The 20,354-nt window shown below is 41.8% G+C and overlaps 2 protein-coding genes across 3 annotated transcripts in view; one reads left to right on the forward strand and one right to left on the reverse strand.

Annotated features, from left to right (window-relative positions):
• Ccdc152 (coiled-coil domain containing 152) overlaps positions 1 to 4,023 on the forward strand; it is a 27,395-nt gene extending 23,372 nt beyond the window's left edge. For both annotated transcript variants that reach the window (XM_052743222.1, XM_052743223.1), the window contains 2 exons: positions 2,853 to 2,936; positions 3,217 to 4,023. In XM_052743222.1, coding sequence (XP_052599182.1) covers positions 2,853 to 2,936; positions 3,217 to 3,339 — 207 coding nt within the window. In that variant the 3' untranslated portion in view covers positions 3,340 to 4,023. The remainder of the gene's footprint in view (positions 1 to 2,852; positions 2,937 to 3,216) is intronic.
• On the reverse strand, positions 3,442 to 13,182 carry Selenop (selenoprotein P). The gene is given in 5 exon segments (XM_052743221.1): positions 3,442 to 4,864; positions 6,935 to 7,052; positions 8,364 to 8,576; positions 9,461 to 9,676; positions 13,026 to 13,182. Coding segments are annotated over 5 exon segments (1,263 nt in total). The 5' UTR covers positions 13,115 to 13,182; the 3' UTR covers positions 3,442 to 4,237.
• Between the last annotated feature and the right edge of the window lie 7,172 nt (positions 13,183 to 20,354).

The raw sequence follows: 20,354 nt of genomic DNA on the forward strand, positions 1-20,354 counted from the left end.
GGAACTCTTTTGTTTTATATGAGCTAAAAACAGACCAATTTCTCCATAACATATTTCTATGAAAATATATATTCTAGAGTCAAACAAAATTCCTTTGGAACATTTGTAAATGTATTTTAAATAAGTATGTCTCATAAATTTTGTAGTTCCTTTTTCTTTTCTGTTCCACTACATGTCAGAATCTCAAGGATACTGATGTGTTAACAAGGAATTTGTCTTTTGCATTTTTTTTTCTAAATTCTACCAACCTATTTTTCCATTATTGTGCCATGGCTTCTGCCCATCTCTACTTCCACTTTACATTATGCAAAAATTCACAGATCTTAATTAAAATTAATTATTTTAATGTTATTTGGGATTAAATATTAATTAACTAATTAAATTATAACATTTAATATTAAATAATGTTAATATTTTAATTAATGTTAATTAATGTTAATGTTAATTATTTAATATTAAAAAATAGTTAAAGTAAGCTGGATGGTGGTGGCACACACCTTTAATCCCAATACTCGAGAGGCAGAGCCAGGCATCAGATCTCTGTGAGATCGAGGCCAGCCTTGTCTACACAGCAAGATCCAGGACAGGCACCAAAACGACACAGAGATACCCTGCCTCGAAAAAAAAAAATTAAAATAATTTATTTTCCAGGAGCTTTGCTATGGCCAGGGTACTTGATGGGGGTCTATAGGTAACATTATGGGGCAGAAAGGGGGTTAGGTTGCTTCAGAAGGATTTTTTTATTGCTATTAACACTGCTGTTGCTATTGCTGCCACTGTGTGTCTGGCTGTACGGCTGCTGATGGTGCCGCCTCTGGCTCCCAGCCATTATGTCCACAGAGAGCGCTGGCTGGCCAGCTGAAATACAGCAGCAGGTCGTATTTCAAGATGTACCACCAACTTAGCTTCCATCAGTTAGGAATTTTTATTTTATTTACTACCTGGGCCATGTCACTAGACCAGTCTGATTATACTGTTTGACTAGTACTCAGATGTCTGTCTTCATTATAACTCTCTAGTTCTCTCCTCAAACCAGAACACAATCTCGTGGAAAGCTTATTCTAGTTTTCTGAGAGGCTACACTAAAGTAAATCTAAAAAGAAGAATTATAGTGGAATATTATGCTTTAAAAAATGGCTTATAAGAGTAGGCTGTCCTTCAACTGAAGAATGGATAAACAAAATGTGGTACATATACACAATGGAATACTACTCAGCAGAGAAAAACAATGGCATCATGAGGTTTGCAGACAAATGGATGGATCTAGAAAAAATCATCCTGAGTGAGGTAACCCAGACTCAGAAAGACAAGCATGATATGTACTCACTCATAGCAGGATACTAGACATGAAACAAGGATGACTTGTCTGCTACTCACATCACCAGGGAGGCTACCTGGAAAACAGGACCCCAAGAAAGACACAGGGATCACCCAATGACAGAGAAATGGAATGAGATCTACATGAACAGCCTGGACATGAGTGGGGGTAATGAAAGGCGAGGGTCGAGGGAAAGAGAGCTTGGGGGAGCGGGAGATCCCAGCTGGATCAACAACAGAGAGGGAGAACAAGGAATAGGAGACCATGGTAAATGAAGACCACATGAGAATAGGAAGAAGCAAAGTGCTAGAGAGGCCCACAGAAATCCACAAAGATACCCACACAACAGACTGCTGGCAGTGGTCGAGAGACAGCCCGAACTGACCTACTCTGGTGATGGGATGGCCAAACACCCTAATTGTTGTGCTAGAAACCTCATCCAACTTCTGAGGGGTCTGGATGCAGAGATCCATGACTAGGCCCCGGGTGGATCTCTGGGAGACCAATTAGCGAGAATGAGGAGGGTTTATATGAGCGAGAATTGTTGAGACCAAGGTTGGATAAAGCACAGGGACAAATAGCCAAATGAATGGAAACACATGAACTATGAACCAATGGCTGAGGGGTCACCAACTGGATCAGGCCCTCTGAATGGGTGAGACAGTTGATTGGCTTGATCTGTTTGGGAGGCATCCAGGCAGTGGGACCAGATCTTGTGCTCATTGCATGAGTTGGCTGTTTGAAACCTGGGGCCTATGCAGGATTGTTTGGCTCGGCCTGGGAGGAGGGGACTAGACCTACCTGGACTGAGTCTACCAGGTTGACCTCAGTCTGTGGGGAAGGCTTTGCCCTGGAGGAGATGGGAATGGGGGGGGGGGGGGGGGGGTTGGGGGGAAGGTGAGGGGGACGGGAGGGGAGAGAACAAGGGAATCCGTGGCTGATATGTAGAACTGAATTGTATTGCAAAATAAATTAAAAAAAAAAAAAAGAGTAGGCTGTAGGAATCTTTTAATTTTACTCAATTTAATTCAAAACAAAACAAAAACAGAAACCCTGAATTGACTAAATTACATCCAATTTCTAATATTTGGCTTCAAAGTTTGAAAGACATGAGCTTTTCTCCTAAAAATATGGATTACAAAGTATTTTCTTGACAAAAGTACACCAATGTAATGTGGAAACATTTTCTACTCAGTGTTCAAGAGCATGCCTCACAGGGAAGGGTAGGAAGAGCAATGGTGTCTTGAGAAAAAGTACCGCGCTACCTAGAGAGGTAGTGCCCAGGCTTTGGGCCCTTTTTTAAAGCCCCCAAAGCAATTTTAACTCACCATTTAGCTGAATCTTGTTTGGATGTTCTTTGTTCTTTTTTTAAGTTGTTTCATAATTTGAAAAACTTACGTCTATTATACAGATTGTGTTCAATTCAAAATATATAGCAAAGGGTTTTGTTGGTATACTTTTTCTGTAGAAACATTGTTTCCAAGTATTGAACTCTAACAGCCTTAATAACTTTCTCTTTTTGAATTTGATTCAGTTTGACACCAAACTAGCAAGAATTCAGACGAAGTCAAAATCCTATGCAGATGCTACTATTCTGCCACAAAGTATCTACAGAAGGGTATGTGCATTTTGTCCTATGACTCTAACTTCAGTAAATTAATTGCCCTAGTGTGTTCCTATCGACATTTCCTAATGTTTACTGTAAATACAGTAAATAATTTCCGTAGTCTAATACCATTTTTCACTTTCAGTCACACAAAAGTGAAGCTACAGGCCTTTCAAAGTATGGCAGTTTTTAAAGTATAAGCCTGAAGTGTGTTTTGATCGTTGTCTTGCCCTTCCTTCTACTTGATCTTTCTTCTCAATTTCAATGACAACCTTTCTTCTGCTTCGTTTAGAAGCTTCAACATCTTCAAGAGGAAAAGAGCAAGGAGATTTCGAGTCTCCAGGACACCATCCGAGACCTGGAGCAGCGCCTTGCAGTGGCCAGAGACTCCCGCCTCACACGGAGACGGTTTTGAGTGAGCGCTTCATACAGCAGCTACAACTTAACTTCTTTAAAGGCATTTAAAAAAATCACTTCTTTTTTCAATGTGAGCATGCTAAATAATAAAGACGCACACTTTTAAGCTTTTTAAAATTGCATTTATTGAGATAAGTCTGTACTGTGGCCAATTCTGTACTGCATTCTTGCTTAATGGTATTAGCCATAAAAGAGTTCAGGTTCATAGGGCCGAGTTTCTCTATTAAACCATCATTGATTATGGAAATACTGTCTTAAGCAGCATGCAGGTTAACAACATACTTTTCTTCCATTCTTTCAAGACAATCACTCACAGTTCAGAAGAACAATACAACATAAGATGAGGAAAATAAGATACACAGATGTATGTACTAAAGGAAAGCTAGTAGTCTTAGATATAAAAAAAGATAAGTAGATATTAAGATGTAGTCTGTTTAAGATTTAGTTGGTTAAAAATGTAAGATTAAAGAGATGAAGTTGTTGTTTTGAGAGTTTAAGTAAAGAAAAAACTGGAAAATGTGTCTTTGTCGTTCTTTCTCCGTTCTAAATTACGAGCTATCCAACAGAAACCCCTAGGTCATAGTTTATGTTTCTGTTCTCATCAATGTAAATAGAACACTGGAAAAAGACAAAAAAAGACATATTAACCAAAAGCTGCAGTCACTTTTTAGTTACCCCACAATACAAATCTGATTTGGGCCAAATTTTCTGTGGCATAAAATTTTAAATTTAGAAGCCAATATGGTACATTTCTCCGTGTTTGCACAAATCCAATTCCTGCTTTTAGTTCACTGATTTATTAAGTGGATTGCAAAATTTCCTAAAAATGAATTGTGTCTTTAGACTGACTTAGGGAGCAGCCATCTTATTTTAGATATTTAGTTTGGGCGTCACTTTCACTTTTTGGTCTTATTCTTTCAGCTTCAGGTGGGGCTGGCTTCTGTGGGGTTTAGTGGCTGACTCCGTCAGGCAGCTGGAGGGGCCCGACACTGTCAAGATTCAATGACTTTCTCCTCCGCAAAAAGTCCCTGTCAGCTACACAAGGACGGGAGGTTTTCAGCGCACTGTCAGGTGATTGCGGACCCTGACTTCTCAAAGATGAGATGGCGGCAGTGGCAGCAGCAGCTGCCGGCAGTCGTCCCGGACTCCTGGGACAACTTACACAGGAGCTGGTTTAGGCACCCCTTCCGGCAAAGCTTCCTTTGGGCAAGTGAAAGCTGTAGGCCTTCACTTGCCTGCATGTCTCAGCTCTCTAAGTGACCCTGCCTGTGCTGGGGATGATGTAAGGCTGAAGGAGGCAAAGCTGGCTTAGCATCTAGTGCTCCTGGTTGCTCATTCTCGGACAGCTCACTGCTCCCAAGATGCCCATGCCCGCGCTCATTCTCGGATAGCTCACTGCTCCCAAGATGCCTATGCCCGTGTTTGTGATGGTGCTTGTGGTGGTGGTGTGTCTTTGAGGGCTCCGCTGTGCTACCCACGGCAGCTGAGGACACATTTTTACAGAAGTCTTCATCTTCAAGACTCTGGAACAAATTTATAAATCACGTATTAGCAAGCTCATAGATTTACCATGAATGCATTTAAAAAAATTACTTGTAGAGCCAACATTTATGTTATTCCAACAGGTTAATTAGGATACAGTTGGTTAGTATATTAATGAAAAAGAGCCTGACCTTGGTCTCAATGTCTGTATTTTTTATTAAAGGTTTAAAGAATCCAAACTACCATAGTTCTCTCTGCAAAATCAAAACTAAGTAAACTGGCTGAAAAAACTTAGATCATAGTGAAGTCAGCCAAATACGGAATCCCGACATCAGTAGTGCTGTGTGTAACTTTTCACCCCTGCCATCTAACCTAGTCCTGTTTTCTAAAGCAAAATGGTTTCTCCCCGACAACTCAAAAATGCTAATTAAAAACTTTTCATTCTGCAACATGTGTGGGAAAATGTTTTTAATTTCACCAAGCTTTAGTAATGTTTACACAGTTCTGTCGGGTAAAATCAGCATCATAGCCTACTTTAATCAACAGCCTTTTTTTTCCTTTTAATAGAACGAATAATGTATCATATAATTGATGGCATCTGGGAGACAGCAAAACAGAAAAGTGCTGATTTGGTCTAGATATCAATTGCCATAGTATGCTATTCTTGTTAACAAATACTTCATAGGTTTTAAGCTGATTATGGGAAATGTTTCTGCCTTTTTATTTCAGTACAACTGGGTATGTTTATAGCAGGCATTTACACAAACCAGAAGTAACCCCAAAATATGAAAAATAAAATCACAATGGCATTAAGTAATCATGTCAGTTCAACTTTAAGAGCTTTATTTGCAACCCAGTCTCATCTTTAAAATCTGAAACTAACTCTCAGATTTTATGAATATTAAAATATAAAAGTGAGCCGGGCGGTGGTGGCGCACGCCTTTAATCCCAGCACTCGGGAGGCAGAGCCAGGCGGATCTCTGTGAGTTCGAGGCCAGCCTGGGCTACCAAGTGAGTCCCAGGAGAGGCGCAAAGCTACACAGAGAAACCCTGTCTCGAAAAACCAAAAAAAAAAAAAAAAATATAAAAGTGGTATAATTAAAATGGCCTGTCAACAAAGTTAATTGATTAAATGACTTGTTGAAATTTGAGGAAGCTTCCTGTCGATCTAGGGAAAGAAAATGTAACTACTAAATAATTTCAAAACATTTTCAAATCTGAACTTAAATTTTGGCAGGCTGCCCTATTAGAGAAACATTGTTTAAAATTATCTAAAGTATGGGAGAAAAAAATTTAGTCAATAAAAATTAAAAGATTTTTAATAAAATGCTTAAATGTATACTTCTCATAACAAGAACAAATATTTTCATGGTTATTAGGAGATAGCAGTAATGAGTAGAACATATTTCTTTTTCAGGTAAGTGCAATAATTCAGCTTACAGACTGGGAAAGAGGACAGCCCTTTAGCAAAGCTGGTTGTCCTGAATCCTTGACAGTTTATTTAGTTATCTAGTCTCAGTTCCCTACAGGTAACATCGCAGATGAGCTTGACTATCACTGTGCTCCGAGCATGCCCAGGTTACCACAGTCATAATATTTTATGTGTTGACTAAATTCTTGGAGCACTCATACTTATACAAAAACATTCATTAGTAAGTGACATAGTGATCTACATTGATTTTTATTATTTTAAATATTTATTATTTTTTACTTTATGTGAACGAGTATCGTGCCTGCTGGATTAGGTGCACTGCCTCTGTGCCTGGTACCCTCAGAGGCCAGAAGAGGGCACCACATGGACTGGAATTCAAGTGGTTCTAAGCTGCCATGTTGGTGCTGGGGACTGAACAGGGATCCTCTGCAAGAGCAGCAAGTGTTCTTAACCACTGAGCCATCTCTCCAGCCATGATTTGTTGGCGTGTTTGTTTTTAAAGCCTTTCAAGATAAAGGTAGCAAATATGAGTCTTGCAAATATGTTTTAACAAGTGTTATGTAACAGAAAATGTACATTTAAGATTTTCTTATCTAATTGATGATGAACCACTTATTTAGATACATTTTTAAAGTTTTCTCCTTATCACCCGGTAAAAACAACCGAGAAAAATACCTACCGTGAGAGAGCAGTTTCCACACTTCTGCTCACAGTAAGCGATCTTAATGGCTTCTTCGACATACGGGAAAGTGAGGAAGGAATAGGGCAAGCCCAGGTGATACACGAGACGGCCACATCTAAAAGACAGATGCCATGTTACTACTGTCCTCTCTGCTGTGACCCTACTCAGGCTCAACTGTGTAGCCCCTTCCATGCTCCTAGTAAATTTCCTTGAGTGGGGTCTATAATTGAGTTCCCAGGCAATATACCAGGTCAGGTTATAGCAAGGTTGCTGAGTCTTATTTTAGCATTTTTAAATGTTATAGATGTCATTAAATAATTTAAAAATGTGGAATGACTGTGACTCAGCCAGATACTTTTTTAATTAGCATATGTCCTGCCAAAGACTAACCATGGGAGCTTTTCATAACTGCTCAGGCAAGACAAATTTCACAAAACCAGAAATCACTGTGTAACAAAAACAATGTCACAGTTTGGGCCAGTATCTTCTTTATTTATTAATTTGTAGTCTAGGAAACAAACCCAAGCCTTTCACATCCTATGTAAGTGATCTACCAGTGGGCTATATCCCCAGCCCTTGAATTTTTTAGATAGAGTCTCATAATGCGATTCAAATTAGCCTTGAACTCACTGTGAGGCCTAAGCTAACCTGAAACTCATGAGTCTCCTTTCTATTGAGTGACACAGGTATTGGGCATTGGGAGTCTAGAGCACACGTGTACATGATGCTCACTGGCTCATTTATCCCAAGAAACATATCTGATGTAAGAAAAATTTCAGCACAGTAAAATCACTAGAATTGGAGTTTGACATTCTCCAAAATGGTAAGGTTGAAATGTCGATTTTACCCAAAATAGACGTCTTTATATTTGTACTTTACAGCTGACTAGAAGTTTAGCAGCCGGAAAGAACAAAGTGTGAGGCTAAAATGGCATTTAATGTGAGACAAAGCGAGGAGCCAGCCCCGGCAGAGCCAGCAGAAAGCAAGCATCATCAACCAAGCATGTGTGTGACTATCACCGCGGAAGAGAAAGCCGGGTTTGGCGTTCGGTTACTGTATTTGAACTTTGTAAACTTACTTCAGTTCACTAGGATATACGTAGTATTGTGGTCAGCGAAGAGATGAGGTCATTTTTGCAGAATGTTCAGCATGAAGAGAGGGGAAACTAAATCACCCTGAACAATACACACATGTAAACAGGAAGAAGAAGAAGAAGAATGGGAAGGGGGAGGTGGCATGGGAAGAAGAAGAAAGCTGTGGAGAAAAACAGTAGGGTAGTGTCCGTCAAAGGGTCAAAACCGAAAGGGTTTGCCACAGCAAGGAGTCACGTGTGACGAAACGCGACCTGTGGCATTCAGCAGTGAAGCACGCTCCTGCGAATGATCAAAGTAATAAAATGACTAGTAAGGGTCTGGGAGGAGCTCACCTGTCATATATGAGGAAGTCGTCTTTGTTTCCATTTAGGAGAGTCCAGACATCCGTCTGGTGTTCTTCTTGTCGGTAAACAGCAATGTGGTCTGACACATGATTCTTAAGGTGTGTGTGTTTCAATTGAGAGGGGGCTCCTCGATGGTTCACAACAATGTAAGAAATGTTAGAGTAGCCTTCCTTCTCTAGTTTCAGGCGCAGGTCTTCCAGTCTAAGGGGGAAACACGTAACGTGAACGGTGACACTTAGTTGGTTGATTTGTTCCGCCTTCTACATTCTTTTTACTTTCTGTGAAGCTCTGATTATTTTTAACTGACTGAAATTTTTCTTTGTGTTGTAAAACTGAGGCTTCACTTTTATTTAAAGCTTGGAACGTTTTGTTTGTTTTTCTGTGTAGCCCTAACTGTCCTGGAACTCACTCAGTAGACCAGGCTTGCCTCGAACTCACAGAGATTCCCCCTGCCTCTGCCTCCCAAGCCTCCCAAGTGCTGGGATTAAAGATGTGCACCACCATAGCCTGGCTAAAACTTGAAACTTTATGCTAAATGCTTGCATGAACACGAGCTCCAAATTAGTATATATTTAAATCCACCTTACATATATACAGAATGTTATGCAATTAATATTTGGTGGATGACTCAACTAATATTTTTTATTTATGATTGTTAAATGATGCAAGACCTTCTATTACAATCCTAGTGTTTAGTGTCTGTGCTGGCAGCCTTCCTCTGCTTCTTATATTGAAGAATTTCCTCTACTAATAGTGAATTTCACATGGGTAAACCATATTGAGAAGTTACAAAATGTAGGAACGCAAAAAAGAAAATGTGTTCAAAGCCCAGGAATGCCACAGTAAACATTTTGGTAGTATTGTATATATATATATATCCATGTATGTGTGCGGGTGTGTGTGTGTGTGAACATATACATATGTTCTCCTGGTCTTTTCACCAAATTTGTGTTATACAAACATACTTGTCTCCAAAAGCATTACTTAACATTAATATTATTTCTATTTTTATTGCATTTTATATGCATTTGCTTGTATTTATCGGCTTTCCCTAAAGATGTCCTAAACCTTAAAAGACTACTCACCTGGACGCCTGTAGAAGACACAGGTATCAGCTGGCTTGAAGGAGAGCCACCACGGTCACTGTACCCTCAGAGTTGAGCATTGGATTTTGATCTCCTATGCTCCAGGCTGGAGGTTGTTTACAAGCAGGGCTTTGGCCTTGGCTCTCTGTCCCCCCATAGGGGAGGAGACAGAGAGCCAGGGCCAGCCCTAGGCTTCTCCACATTGCTGGGGTTGTCCTGTAAAACAGAAAATGAACTTCATAGATAGCTTCACAGTCATTACTATGAATTTCTTTAAACACAGTAGGTACAATCCTACTTACTAAAACTTAGCCCATGAAGTCTGTCTCCATTTTGTTGGGCTCAATATGCCATTGCCTTAAGCCTCCTTCCACTAAATCTTCCTGTAAAGGGGGAAAGTGCCAGCTACAAGGTAGAGGAGTGATCAAACCATCAGCTAGTTATCTGTAGCACGATGCCGCAATAAGCACACTTACGGAAATGTAGCTGACTGACAGCCAAGCACTTTCCTAGGAGAAGACACAAATTTCAGAAACACCTTCCGACTGTAGTGTATAGTCATATACACTCTGCAAACACATTCTAATTTTCATTTGAGATGCACTAAGTTCTGGGTGCTTCATTCTGTCCTCTGTCAACCTAGGAAGTGTTAGTAGGGAATTCTGCACAAAACCAAAAAGAGCCAGCACAGAAAGCGATGTGAGGAAGAAAGGATGTAGCGGTGGAGACAGGGAGACAGGGTACCAACGTGAATGTGGCTGGTGATGGCCCTTAGCTCTTGCATGATATCTTCCTGTAAAGTGCCAGGCAAAAGGCAGAGAGTAAACCATGGCTTCAAGTTCAAGCCTTCCACATTTATAAACATCTGGGTACATTCAATATTTTGGGCTTGTTATTCCTCCATGTCTAGTTATATGATGATACAGGATTTGAATCTCTTCAAATGTAAAACCATCTGCTTTGATGTTACCACCATACTCATGATAAATGCAACCAAGAAAGGAAAATCTTAGCCAAGGAGAGAGAACTATTACAAGTCATTGCTCTTCCCCATCTAAGACTCATTTCTCCTGCTACTACTGCTTTCAGGAAGCTCCAGCCACTAGACAGAACATTCTCGGGTGAGAAGATGCCCTCTCACCCAGGAAAGGTAAAATAGTAAGTACCTGAACAGAAATAGCCTCTAAACTAGGGCCACCTCTCTCCGAATTTTTTAAGAGACATGATCATGATGAAAAATGTGCAAAAATCATTTAAATAAATAAATAAGATCTGCACAGCTAACTCAGTCATGTTGACAAAAAGTGGAAGAAGTCAGGCGTGGTAGCCCATGCCTGGGAAGCCGACAACCTAAAGAGTCGAGGCAGCAGGATGCCTCTGAATTCAAGAATAATATGTCAACAGGGTAAATTCCAGGCCTGTCTGGAATACAGAGTGAGAATGTGTATTTCTCACGGCATTTAATGCTTCCAAATACAAATTTAGCTGGTTACAGCAGCACACCTGTAATCCCCCCACTTGGGAAGCCGAGGCAGAAGAATCTCAACACAGAGGCCAGTCTCGGGGAGATGGTGAGACTGCTCTCTCCAAAAAAAATGTGACATAAGAGCCTCACTAAAGAAAGGAGGGAGAGCCAGGTGTAAAGTGGTGCATGCCTATACTCCCAGCATTCGGGAGGTAGAAGCAGGTAGATCTCTGTGAGTTCGAGACCAGCCTGGTCTATGTAGTGAGTTCCAGGACAGCCAGGACTACATGTGAAATGAGACCCAGTCTTGAAAAAAAGCAAACAAAAAAGATAGACTGAAATGAGGGAGAGCTGGGTATGGTGTACACATTCTTTAATCTCGGCTCTGGAGGCAGAGGCCAGTGGATTTCTGTGTGTTCAAGGCCAGCTACGTCTACATATAGCGAGTTCCAGGCCAGCCAGGGTCACACCATGAGGACCTATCCAAAAAACAGGGCGGGGGGGGGGGGGGGGGGGGGGGGGGGGGGATGGTCAGAAAATGTGCCTTTTAACTTCATCTCAGCTATTTGTACTAATGCATTTTTAATTGTGATGTTTAATCAGGGAAGTTCCATTAGGCTGATATTTATAATAATAATGGGATTATCCTTATATCGGTCAGTGACTGGGTTTTGCTAGAACTATAAAGCCATAAAACAATGCTAAGAACATTTACATATGCCAATTGTGCCTCAGAACAATTGTACCACTATCCTTTCTGCAGCTGGGGAAACTATGGCTTAGAGAGACTTTGGGTGTCCTGTCTATGACCACGCAGGTAATAATCCACAAGAGTTGATTCAAATTGGATCTGCCCAATCCAAAATCTGATCTCTCAGCTACTGGGGTAATACACCACCTTGCAATAACTATAGCAGCCAGTTTTCTGTATGCTCTGGGACAGCGAAATGAACGTCAAAGCAAGCTGTTCCATTTCTTAATAGGAAGTCTAGCTAGTGCTTATCTCCTAAACTAAACTCATGTGAGGCTCCGGGTCACGCAATCTCTAGCACATACACATCTCAAAAAACTAAACTAAATTCAGTTGTTACCGAATCTTGAGCATGAAGCCGGCACTTGATGCTCTGCCCTGAAATAGGCATTTTCAAATGGCTAAATGGCAGACATGCACGAGAAGACTGTTTCCCTCACCTCTGTTTCTAGCGAAAAGACTGATCTAGTGGCGAAGGAGAGACTAAAGAGCGTGGATTTCCACTGGCAGATTTCCCTGTCGTTACAATCACTAGGCTGCTGGGCGTTGCTTAAAGTTGTTTTGGTAGGATAAATAAACTTTGCATTTTAACTGTCAAGGAGCTATATAAAAAGAATGAGGGTAAATAAAACTAGATCCAGTAACAACTGGATAGTAGTTTTAATCGTTAGTGTCTTTCACTCCTGTTCATGTACAGAACTACATTTGGTTATACCCCCCCTAAAAGGAAAATGGGCATACTCTGCCACACAGGCTCTCCCTTTAAAGCCCCTCATCCGCCTAAGGGCTTCCACTCTCTCCTTAAACTCGAAAACTCCCCAGGGACCACATGTGGCACAGCTGTACTCCGCTACAGGTGACCACTTGTGCACTGTGGATGGAGCCTGCTACCTCCCTGCTTTTCTTCTGTAACTGCTGACGAGTTCCCTGGACCTCTCTACAGTACTGTGGGGTGCGCGTATTTCCATCTCGGCTCTTGAGACCCATTACCTTTTCCTCTTCTTTGTCCTCCCTCTACCCTTCAGGGGGAAACACTGAAATCTAATCAGATAATAATGCTGCCCCTGGAACACCACAGTCTTCTGCAGAGAGAAATAGCTGCATTTCCATTTCCCCAGCTTCCCCTGAGCACAGCACAGTAAAAGACAAAAACCAACAAAAAACTCTAACTGCGCTCCCCAGACACTTCGCCTACCACACCCAAACTCTCCTTAGTTTTTTAAATCTTTTTTTTTTTTTAATGTCTTTTACTGACCTTTTTACTAAAGCCTGTTGTAAAGAGGGGGGAAAGTATTTTATCAGTCTCAGAAAACATTTCCCAAACTCTGAAAGAATCAAGTCCTACTTACGCAACCCCTCGGGACCAGTTTGCTTCCTCTCTCTGTCTCTCTTTGCTCTGGCAGGGCAGCTCCACAAAGCTGCAGCCTGACACTGACATTTATAGCCCTGTTGTTTACTTCACCCTCCCAGGTGCGGTCCAAAGTTCAAAGCTCCCTCTCGCAGCGACCTTGCAAGCACAGCAAGCCCCAGAAGAGATTCTGATCGCCACAATGGGAAGAAAGGAACCCGCGAGGCCACGCATGCCGAGCAACGGGTTTTGACAAGTACTAACTTAAGTCCTGCTTTCAATCTCCCCGTTATCTAAGATTTAATGGTACAGTCCGGGGTGGGAGGAAGGGCTAAGGGGCGAGAGGTCCTCCAAGTGCTGCTCCTTCCTTTCCAGGCTACAACAGGGAAAAACATTTTGCTTAGCCAGCAAGTTAGGCAGCTGTTTTAAAAGAAGGAAAAAAACATTTCTTTGTTGGTTTTTTTTTTTTTTTTTCCTTTTTCTTTGGGTTGAGGAAGTTCTGGCCTAAACCTACAGTGTAAGCTTCTTTAGAAGAGTCACCTGCTGTTCACACTATTTGGGTCCTCCGGCTACTACAGACCTGTGTCCACTGTTGGGCTGTGTTCAACTGGTGTGCAGTCTCATGGGGCCTCTGCTCTTTTGTTTTTCCATAATATAATGAAATAAAGTAGTCTCCAGTCTGAAAGAAACCAGGCCTCATTTAAAATATACATATATACATATATATAGTTATATATATACATATATACATATACAGTGTTTTATATATATATAGTTATTCTCATTCTGTCTCTCTGTGTGCCTCTGTCTCTGCTTCTCTCTGTCTCTGTCTCTGTCTCTCTCTGTCACTCTCTCTCTCTCTCTCTCTCTCTCTCTCTCTCACACACACACACACACACACACACACACACACACACTGGGGAGGAGGGATAGGCCGTGCACACATGCCACAGTACTAATGTGGAGGTCAGAAGACAATTCTGTGGAATTGGGTTCTCTCCTTTCTCTTTACGTGGCTTCCCTTTTAAGTGGGTTCCCTTTTGTGTGAGTTCCAGGAATCAAATTCAGGTCAGTCTTGCTTGGCTATAGCTCTTACCCTCTGAGCCACTTCCATGGCCCCAAACCACATTTTCCTAGTAACAGTAGTCCTACTCAAAGGAAGACCTATAAACCCAACAGAATTTTTTTAACCGTTGCTTCAGGGTTATAGGTTTTATTTTTTTATTTATCTTTATAATTTCATTCATGTATACAATATATTTTGATCAAGTCTACCCCTACTGGCCCCTCCAACTCTTCCCAGACCCCTCCCCAACACATCTTCTTCTCAGCTTTTTGTGATGTTTTTGTTGGTTGGTTGGTTGGTTGGTTGGTTTTGTTTTCAACCTACTGAGTCCAGCTAATGCTGTTGATCTCTGCTCAGGCGTGGGGCCACCGCTGGAGCATTAGCAAGCTACCAAAAGCCACACCCTTGAAGGAAAGTGACTCTCCCCTGGTAGCCCTCAACTGCCAGTAGCTCCTCACCTAGGGGTGGAAGTCTCCTGAGCCCTCTCCCATGCACATGGAAATATTAACCGTCTTGATTCTGTGCAGCTGCTGGGAGTTCCTGAGAGCAATGGTCCTGTGGTGTCCAAAAGACACCAACATCACAGCAGTCCTCCCGGAACTCTGGCTATTACAAACTTTCCACACCCTTCGGTGGTGCTCCCTGAACCTTGAGGGAGTCGCGATAGATGTTCATTCAGGGCTGAGCACTCCACAGTCACTGGTTCTCTGCACTTGGAGCAGCTGTGAGTCCCTGTACCATCCTCACAAACCTCTACAAAAAGAAACTTGTCCGATGAGGACTGTGAGCTGCACCGATCTTCCCAAAGAATTCTTAAAGATTCGAATGTAGAATCTTTACAAAGATAAGTATCGTACAAATCAATTACTAGTCGAGTTTGGGGAAGGCACAGAAATTTCAAAGTAAAAGAAGATTCCTACAAGGTCAGGAAGAGAACAGTTCTTTCTAGTAGCTGCTGTAATGTGGCATAAGTGAGGTAAGGGGCAATGAACGTGTAGGGTGTCCCCACCCCTGCCCACTCTCTATGTCCTGAGTGAAACTCACAGAATGCTCTGACCACTTTGTGACCCCAGCCAGCTGCTAGATTTTTTTCAGCAAGTTTGAGGCCAAGCCCCCAAGGCCTTAAATGTTCCAAAGCATGAATAAAGGTTGTTAAATAAAACACTAAAGAAACTAACCTCTAACCTTGAGCCAAAGCTCTTTAAGTCTTCATATACAGCCAATATTCAAACCCCACACGGAGGGAACACCTAGGTAAGACCTCTCTCTCTCTCTCCATAGTCCTCTCAAGGATGCACTGCATCATGGGTAAGTGCACTTTGGATGACACTCTACTGCTTAAGGCCTCTTAAGATCTTGTCTGAGCTTTCTGTATGACTTCAGCCATGAGGCCAGCAGGACAGAACACAGTGATAGATGATGCCATCCTTGGTAGCAATGTTTTCAAGCAAGCCTTTTTTGTCTAGGCAATGCATTTTGTACAAACAAACCCCTATTGATTGCCAGGTGTTAAATACTGCCATACAGGGTACAGAAAACACAAGAGTCTCAGCTGTTATTCTTCCCATAGAGAAACTTCATTTGAAACTTGAAGCCATCTGAGGGCCCAATTCAGTTTACTTGCGCCAAGCAGCCAGCCTACTGGGTCTCAGATCCCTATAGGAATCCAAGCAATGGAAAAATATTTGTCTGAAGCAGCTGAGTTTCTTGTCATTTGTTTTCTTGACTGACTTAACCAGTCGGGTGGTCTGTGTACATCAGGAAAGTGAGTATTTTTCTCTTTCCCTTCCTTTCACTGCATGTGGCTTAGCAGGTACCCCTGTCCCCCAAAAGGAGCCCCATCAAGTGTTCAGCTGGCTCCGAGGGAAAATACCCAGCGGTATGTGTGCCCAGGCAAGTGCAAAAACACAAGGAGAAGATAGGAAACCTATGCTTGAGAGGAGGCACTGGGCAGCCTGGGGCCACCGGGCACCATCAAGAAAGCAGAATTTGCCGGGCGGTGGTGGCGCACGCCTTTAATCCCAGCACTCGGGAGGCAGAGGCCGGCGGATCTCTGTGAGTTCGAGGCCAGCCTGGGCTACCAAGTGAGTTCCAGGAAAGGCGCAAAGCTACACAGAGAAACCCTGTCTCGAAAAACCAAAAAAAAAAAAAAAAAAAAGAAAGAAAGAAAGCAGAATTTGTGCTGGGCAGTGGTGGCATACGCCTTTAATCTTAGCACTCGGGAAGCATAGGCAGGTTGATCTCTGTAAATTCAAGGCCAGCCTGGTCTACAGAGCGAGTTCCATGAGTTCCATGACAGGCAATGCTACACAGAGAAACCCCGTCTTGAAAAAATAAAAAAAAATTAAAAAAAAGAATTTTTTAGGCAATTATTGATTAGGTACTAAATCAAATTAAATTAAATCAAATGAATGCTTATTGGCTCTATATGGAAAAATGCTAAATAATACTATGAATATTAAAAAACTAATTTCAAAGAACTATCCTTTGTTCTCAAGGACATCAAAATTGAGTAAGCAAGTAAGCAGGAAAAATACAACCTAAAGTGTAATTGTATCTAGGAAGGAAACTTGGAAATAAAAAAGGCAGTCTGCCAGACAGACGCCTTTAATCCCAGCACTCGGGAGACAGAGGCAGGTGGATCTCTATGAGTTGAAGGCCAGACTGGTCTACATAGCAAATTCTAGAGCAGTCATAGCTACATAGTGAAACCCTGCCTCAAAAATAAATAAACAATAAGTAAATAAAGGAGTTCTGAACCCAGACGGAGGATGAGATTGGCATGGTGAGATCAGTACACATTCAAGCAGGTTCAGCAGACATTTTATCTCTGCTTTTACCATCCACCTGCAGAGCACCCAGCAAGCCTGAACTCCGCACAATGCTATCTAGCCCGTTTTTGGTGACCTCAGCATTTTTGAACAATTATTATCTTCTGGCAGTTTTCTCTGGCAACCCAAACACATTCTAATGTTAACATCACCAAGAGTAACTAAATGACTATCAAGTTTAACTTTATACTAATGATCTCATCGACTTCCAACCTGGAGTCAGGACCTAGTGCCTTCAAAGTGCATTAGTCTATACCCAGGCATTTATACGAACATTTGATCTGTGTTTTTAAGAAGCATTCTTGCCTTTTTATAAGATACCAGTAATTTCTCTAAAGCATCTGAGTCCATGATAAAAGAGCTGTATAGACTATAAAGTGTGATTTTATAAACCAGTTATTAGCTAAGACAGCTGATAATGTGGCATCAATCCATCAATCGACAATTGTGAAATACTGAGCTCTAAATAGTAGAAATGAAGAAATGCTATTCTTATCTAAAGCATCTCTACAAATTATTAACCTCTGTAGTTTAAGCTATGTCTTAGATGCAAAGGGAAACAGGATTTCCACAGCAGGATTGGGAATGGCGCCTATTGACTCAAAAGATATCCCTCCCTCCCCCAAGCATGCACAAAGTCGTCCAAGTGTTATCAGATGAACGGTTCCAAATACAGTAGCATTTAGACATCTACATCGAAAGATCAATGGGAAGGAACGCTTAGGAAAAAACAAAGTGTTTTTAAGTAAAGAGATCTATGGGCCAGCGGAAGGCTTGGGGACAGCAGCTTGGATTAGATAAGGCCTAACTGACCCTTTGAGATTCAAGTGAGATTGAAATACGCTTTGAAGGGAGATTTCCGTCAAGTTCACGCGTTTACAGACCTAAAACCCGTCTGATGACTCAGGCATCAGTGAGGTGGGGAGTTACTACATACAGTGCCAAGTTTCATGTGGGGCTGAGTACCGCCAGAGAATAACGAACATCAAAAGAAGGCTGCCTGGGGGGAAAAAAAAAAAACAGTTAAAAAATAACAACCTTGCCCAAACCAAAGCTACAGTGTCTCTCAGCTCTTCGAGAATCAGTATCAACTACCACATTAGAAACAAGGATCGGGAATCAAGTAGCCACTGAAATGGTGTTAATCTCTTAAAAGTGCCCACATGAGCCGGGCGGTGGTGGCGCACGCCTTTAATCCCAGCACTCGGGAGGCAGAGCCAGGCGGATCTCTGTGAGTTCGAGGCCAGCCTGGTCTACAGCGCGAGATCCAGGAAAGGCGCAAAGCTACACAGAGAAACCCTGTCTCGAAAAACCAAAAAAAAAAAAAAAAAGTGCCCACATGAGGTTAAGTTAGAGAGCTGGCATCAGAAAAGTAGTGAATCCATGTCTGTCCAGACACTTGCCCAGGCCTTGATTGTAGACAGTCGTTGGCTCTTAGACATTCAGCGGGGCAGGGTGAGAAGGGCCAGATACAGGTTCCCCTAGACAGGAACTAGGAGCCTGGCACAGGTGCTCTCAAGGCCACGAGTGGCCTAGATCCCAACCGTGAAGACTCACTGAGCCCTTGGACACACATTTTTAGTATTTGCTGGAAGAATGGATAAACGAGTAGTGAATTTTCCCAGGAGACTTAAGAACTGGAAAGTCTGAATTCTGAAACTAGAAAATTCCTTATAAGCCAGAGTGCCCCCAGACAAAGTAAATCATTTACTCTTCTCTATCTATTTATTTTATCTCAGACATTTGCCAAGGTCAGAGTTCTCATATTGCCAGTGAAGCCTCAGTACATATTTACTTCCTCACATGTTCATGTTGTAAATGCACGGCCTCCCTGATCACCATTCAGAATTAACAGTACCTTTCACCATCTCCCAAAAAACCATCATTCCTATTTCCCTTAAAGCTTAGAGACTTCTTCTACATATTATCCTGTTCGCAAAGAGACCAAGGTTTAAGTAATAGAAACTTTTTTTCCAAAACATTCTTCCCATTTCAATTACGTGGCTATTACAAGACACTTAATTTTCTGATGATCTTGATTTGCTACTTCATTTTACATACAGTGTGCTACTGAAAAGTCTTCTAGGATTTGTGCCAATCCATTCTCAAATTCTGAGTGTTTTGATAGAATCTTAAAACAAATCTTTGGAGTTTTCCAGAAGAATAACCAGTTAGGCATAACAGATGATTTGAGTACTGTCTCAATGGAGAAGTCAAGGCAGCGAGAAAGAAGTGACTAGACACATTGTGTCCACAGTCAGGAAGCAGAGAGAGATGAATGCTGATGCTTGGCTCCCTTTCTCCTTTTTTATTCAGTTGGGGACTCCCCCCATGGAATAGTGCTACCCACTTTGAGTGTAGATCTTCCTCCTTCAATTTACATAACATAGAAAACCCCTCACAGACATGCCTAGGGGGTTGTTTCCATAGTAATTATAAATACCATCAAGTTAGCAATCAGAACAAGTTAGTTAATCATCACAGTGTTGTCTTTATATAATGTTCATTACTTCCCAAAAAAGGAAATAAGGTCTTATTTTGTATCCTAAACGAGCAAAAGGGATACAGTAGCTATAAATAAATGCAACCACTCTGTCTGTACTAGTCCACTGCTACTTTTACTCTCTGTGAATAGGTGTGTGCATGCACACATATGTATGGCCTGTGTGGGCATACACACATATGTATGAGCTGTGTGTGCATGAATAGATATGTGGGTGCATGTGCCCATGTATGCGAATGTGGAGGCCAGAAGTTGACATTTGGTATCTTCTGGGATCACTTTCCATCTCATTTTTTTTTTAACACAGCGTTTCTCACTGAACCTGGAGCTCACTGATTGGCCAGTCTGGCAGGCCAATAAGGCCCCGGGGTTCTTCTTGTCTCCGTTTCTCAGTGCTAGGGTTATAAGCACCATGCTAGCCAGGTTGTTATATGGTTTTAGGGACACAAATGTAAGTCTTTCTGCTTGTGCAGCAAACGCTATCTATCCCCACTCAGCTGTCTCCCCAGCCTGCCCACTGCCACCCTTAAACCAACACAACATCATAGGCTTCTTCCAAGTCACAGACAACTTCCTTCTAAGGTGTTCAATTATATCACTCCTCTTCTTTAAGTGCCCACTTTCTCCATCCTAGGAATTTTTCACACTGTGTTATCCTTTTGAATGTGCACACTGGTTGTTTTGCATTTGCAAATTTTGATATATTACACATATAATTTCTGCTTAGGGTAAAATTGTTTGATTAAAGGGAATGTAGATATCAATTTGTTTTGAGAAAGGGTCTCACTGTATAGCTCTGGCTAGCCTGGAACTCACTATATAGACCAATCTGACCCCAAACTCACAGACTTCTACCTTCCTCTCCCCCCTGGTGCTGGGATTAGGTGTGTGCCTTGCTATATATCAGTTTTTTATTGTTATTGTCTCACC

The sequence above is a fragment of the Peromyscus californicus genome, unplaced genomic scaffold (assembly GCF_007827085.1).
Source record: "Peromyscus californicus insignis strain IS unplaced genomic scaffold, ASM782708v3 Scaffold_18__1_contigs__length_77618521, whole genome shotgun sequence".
Taxonomy (NCBI): Eukaryota; Metazoa; Chordata; class Mammalia; order Rodentia; family Cricetidae; genus Peromyscus; species Peromyscus californicus.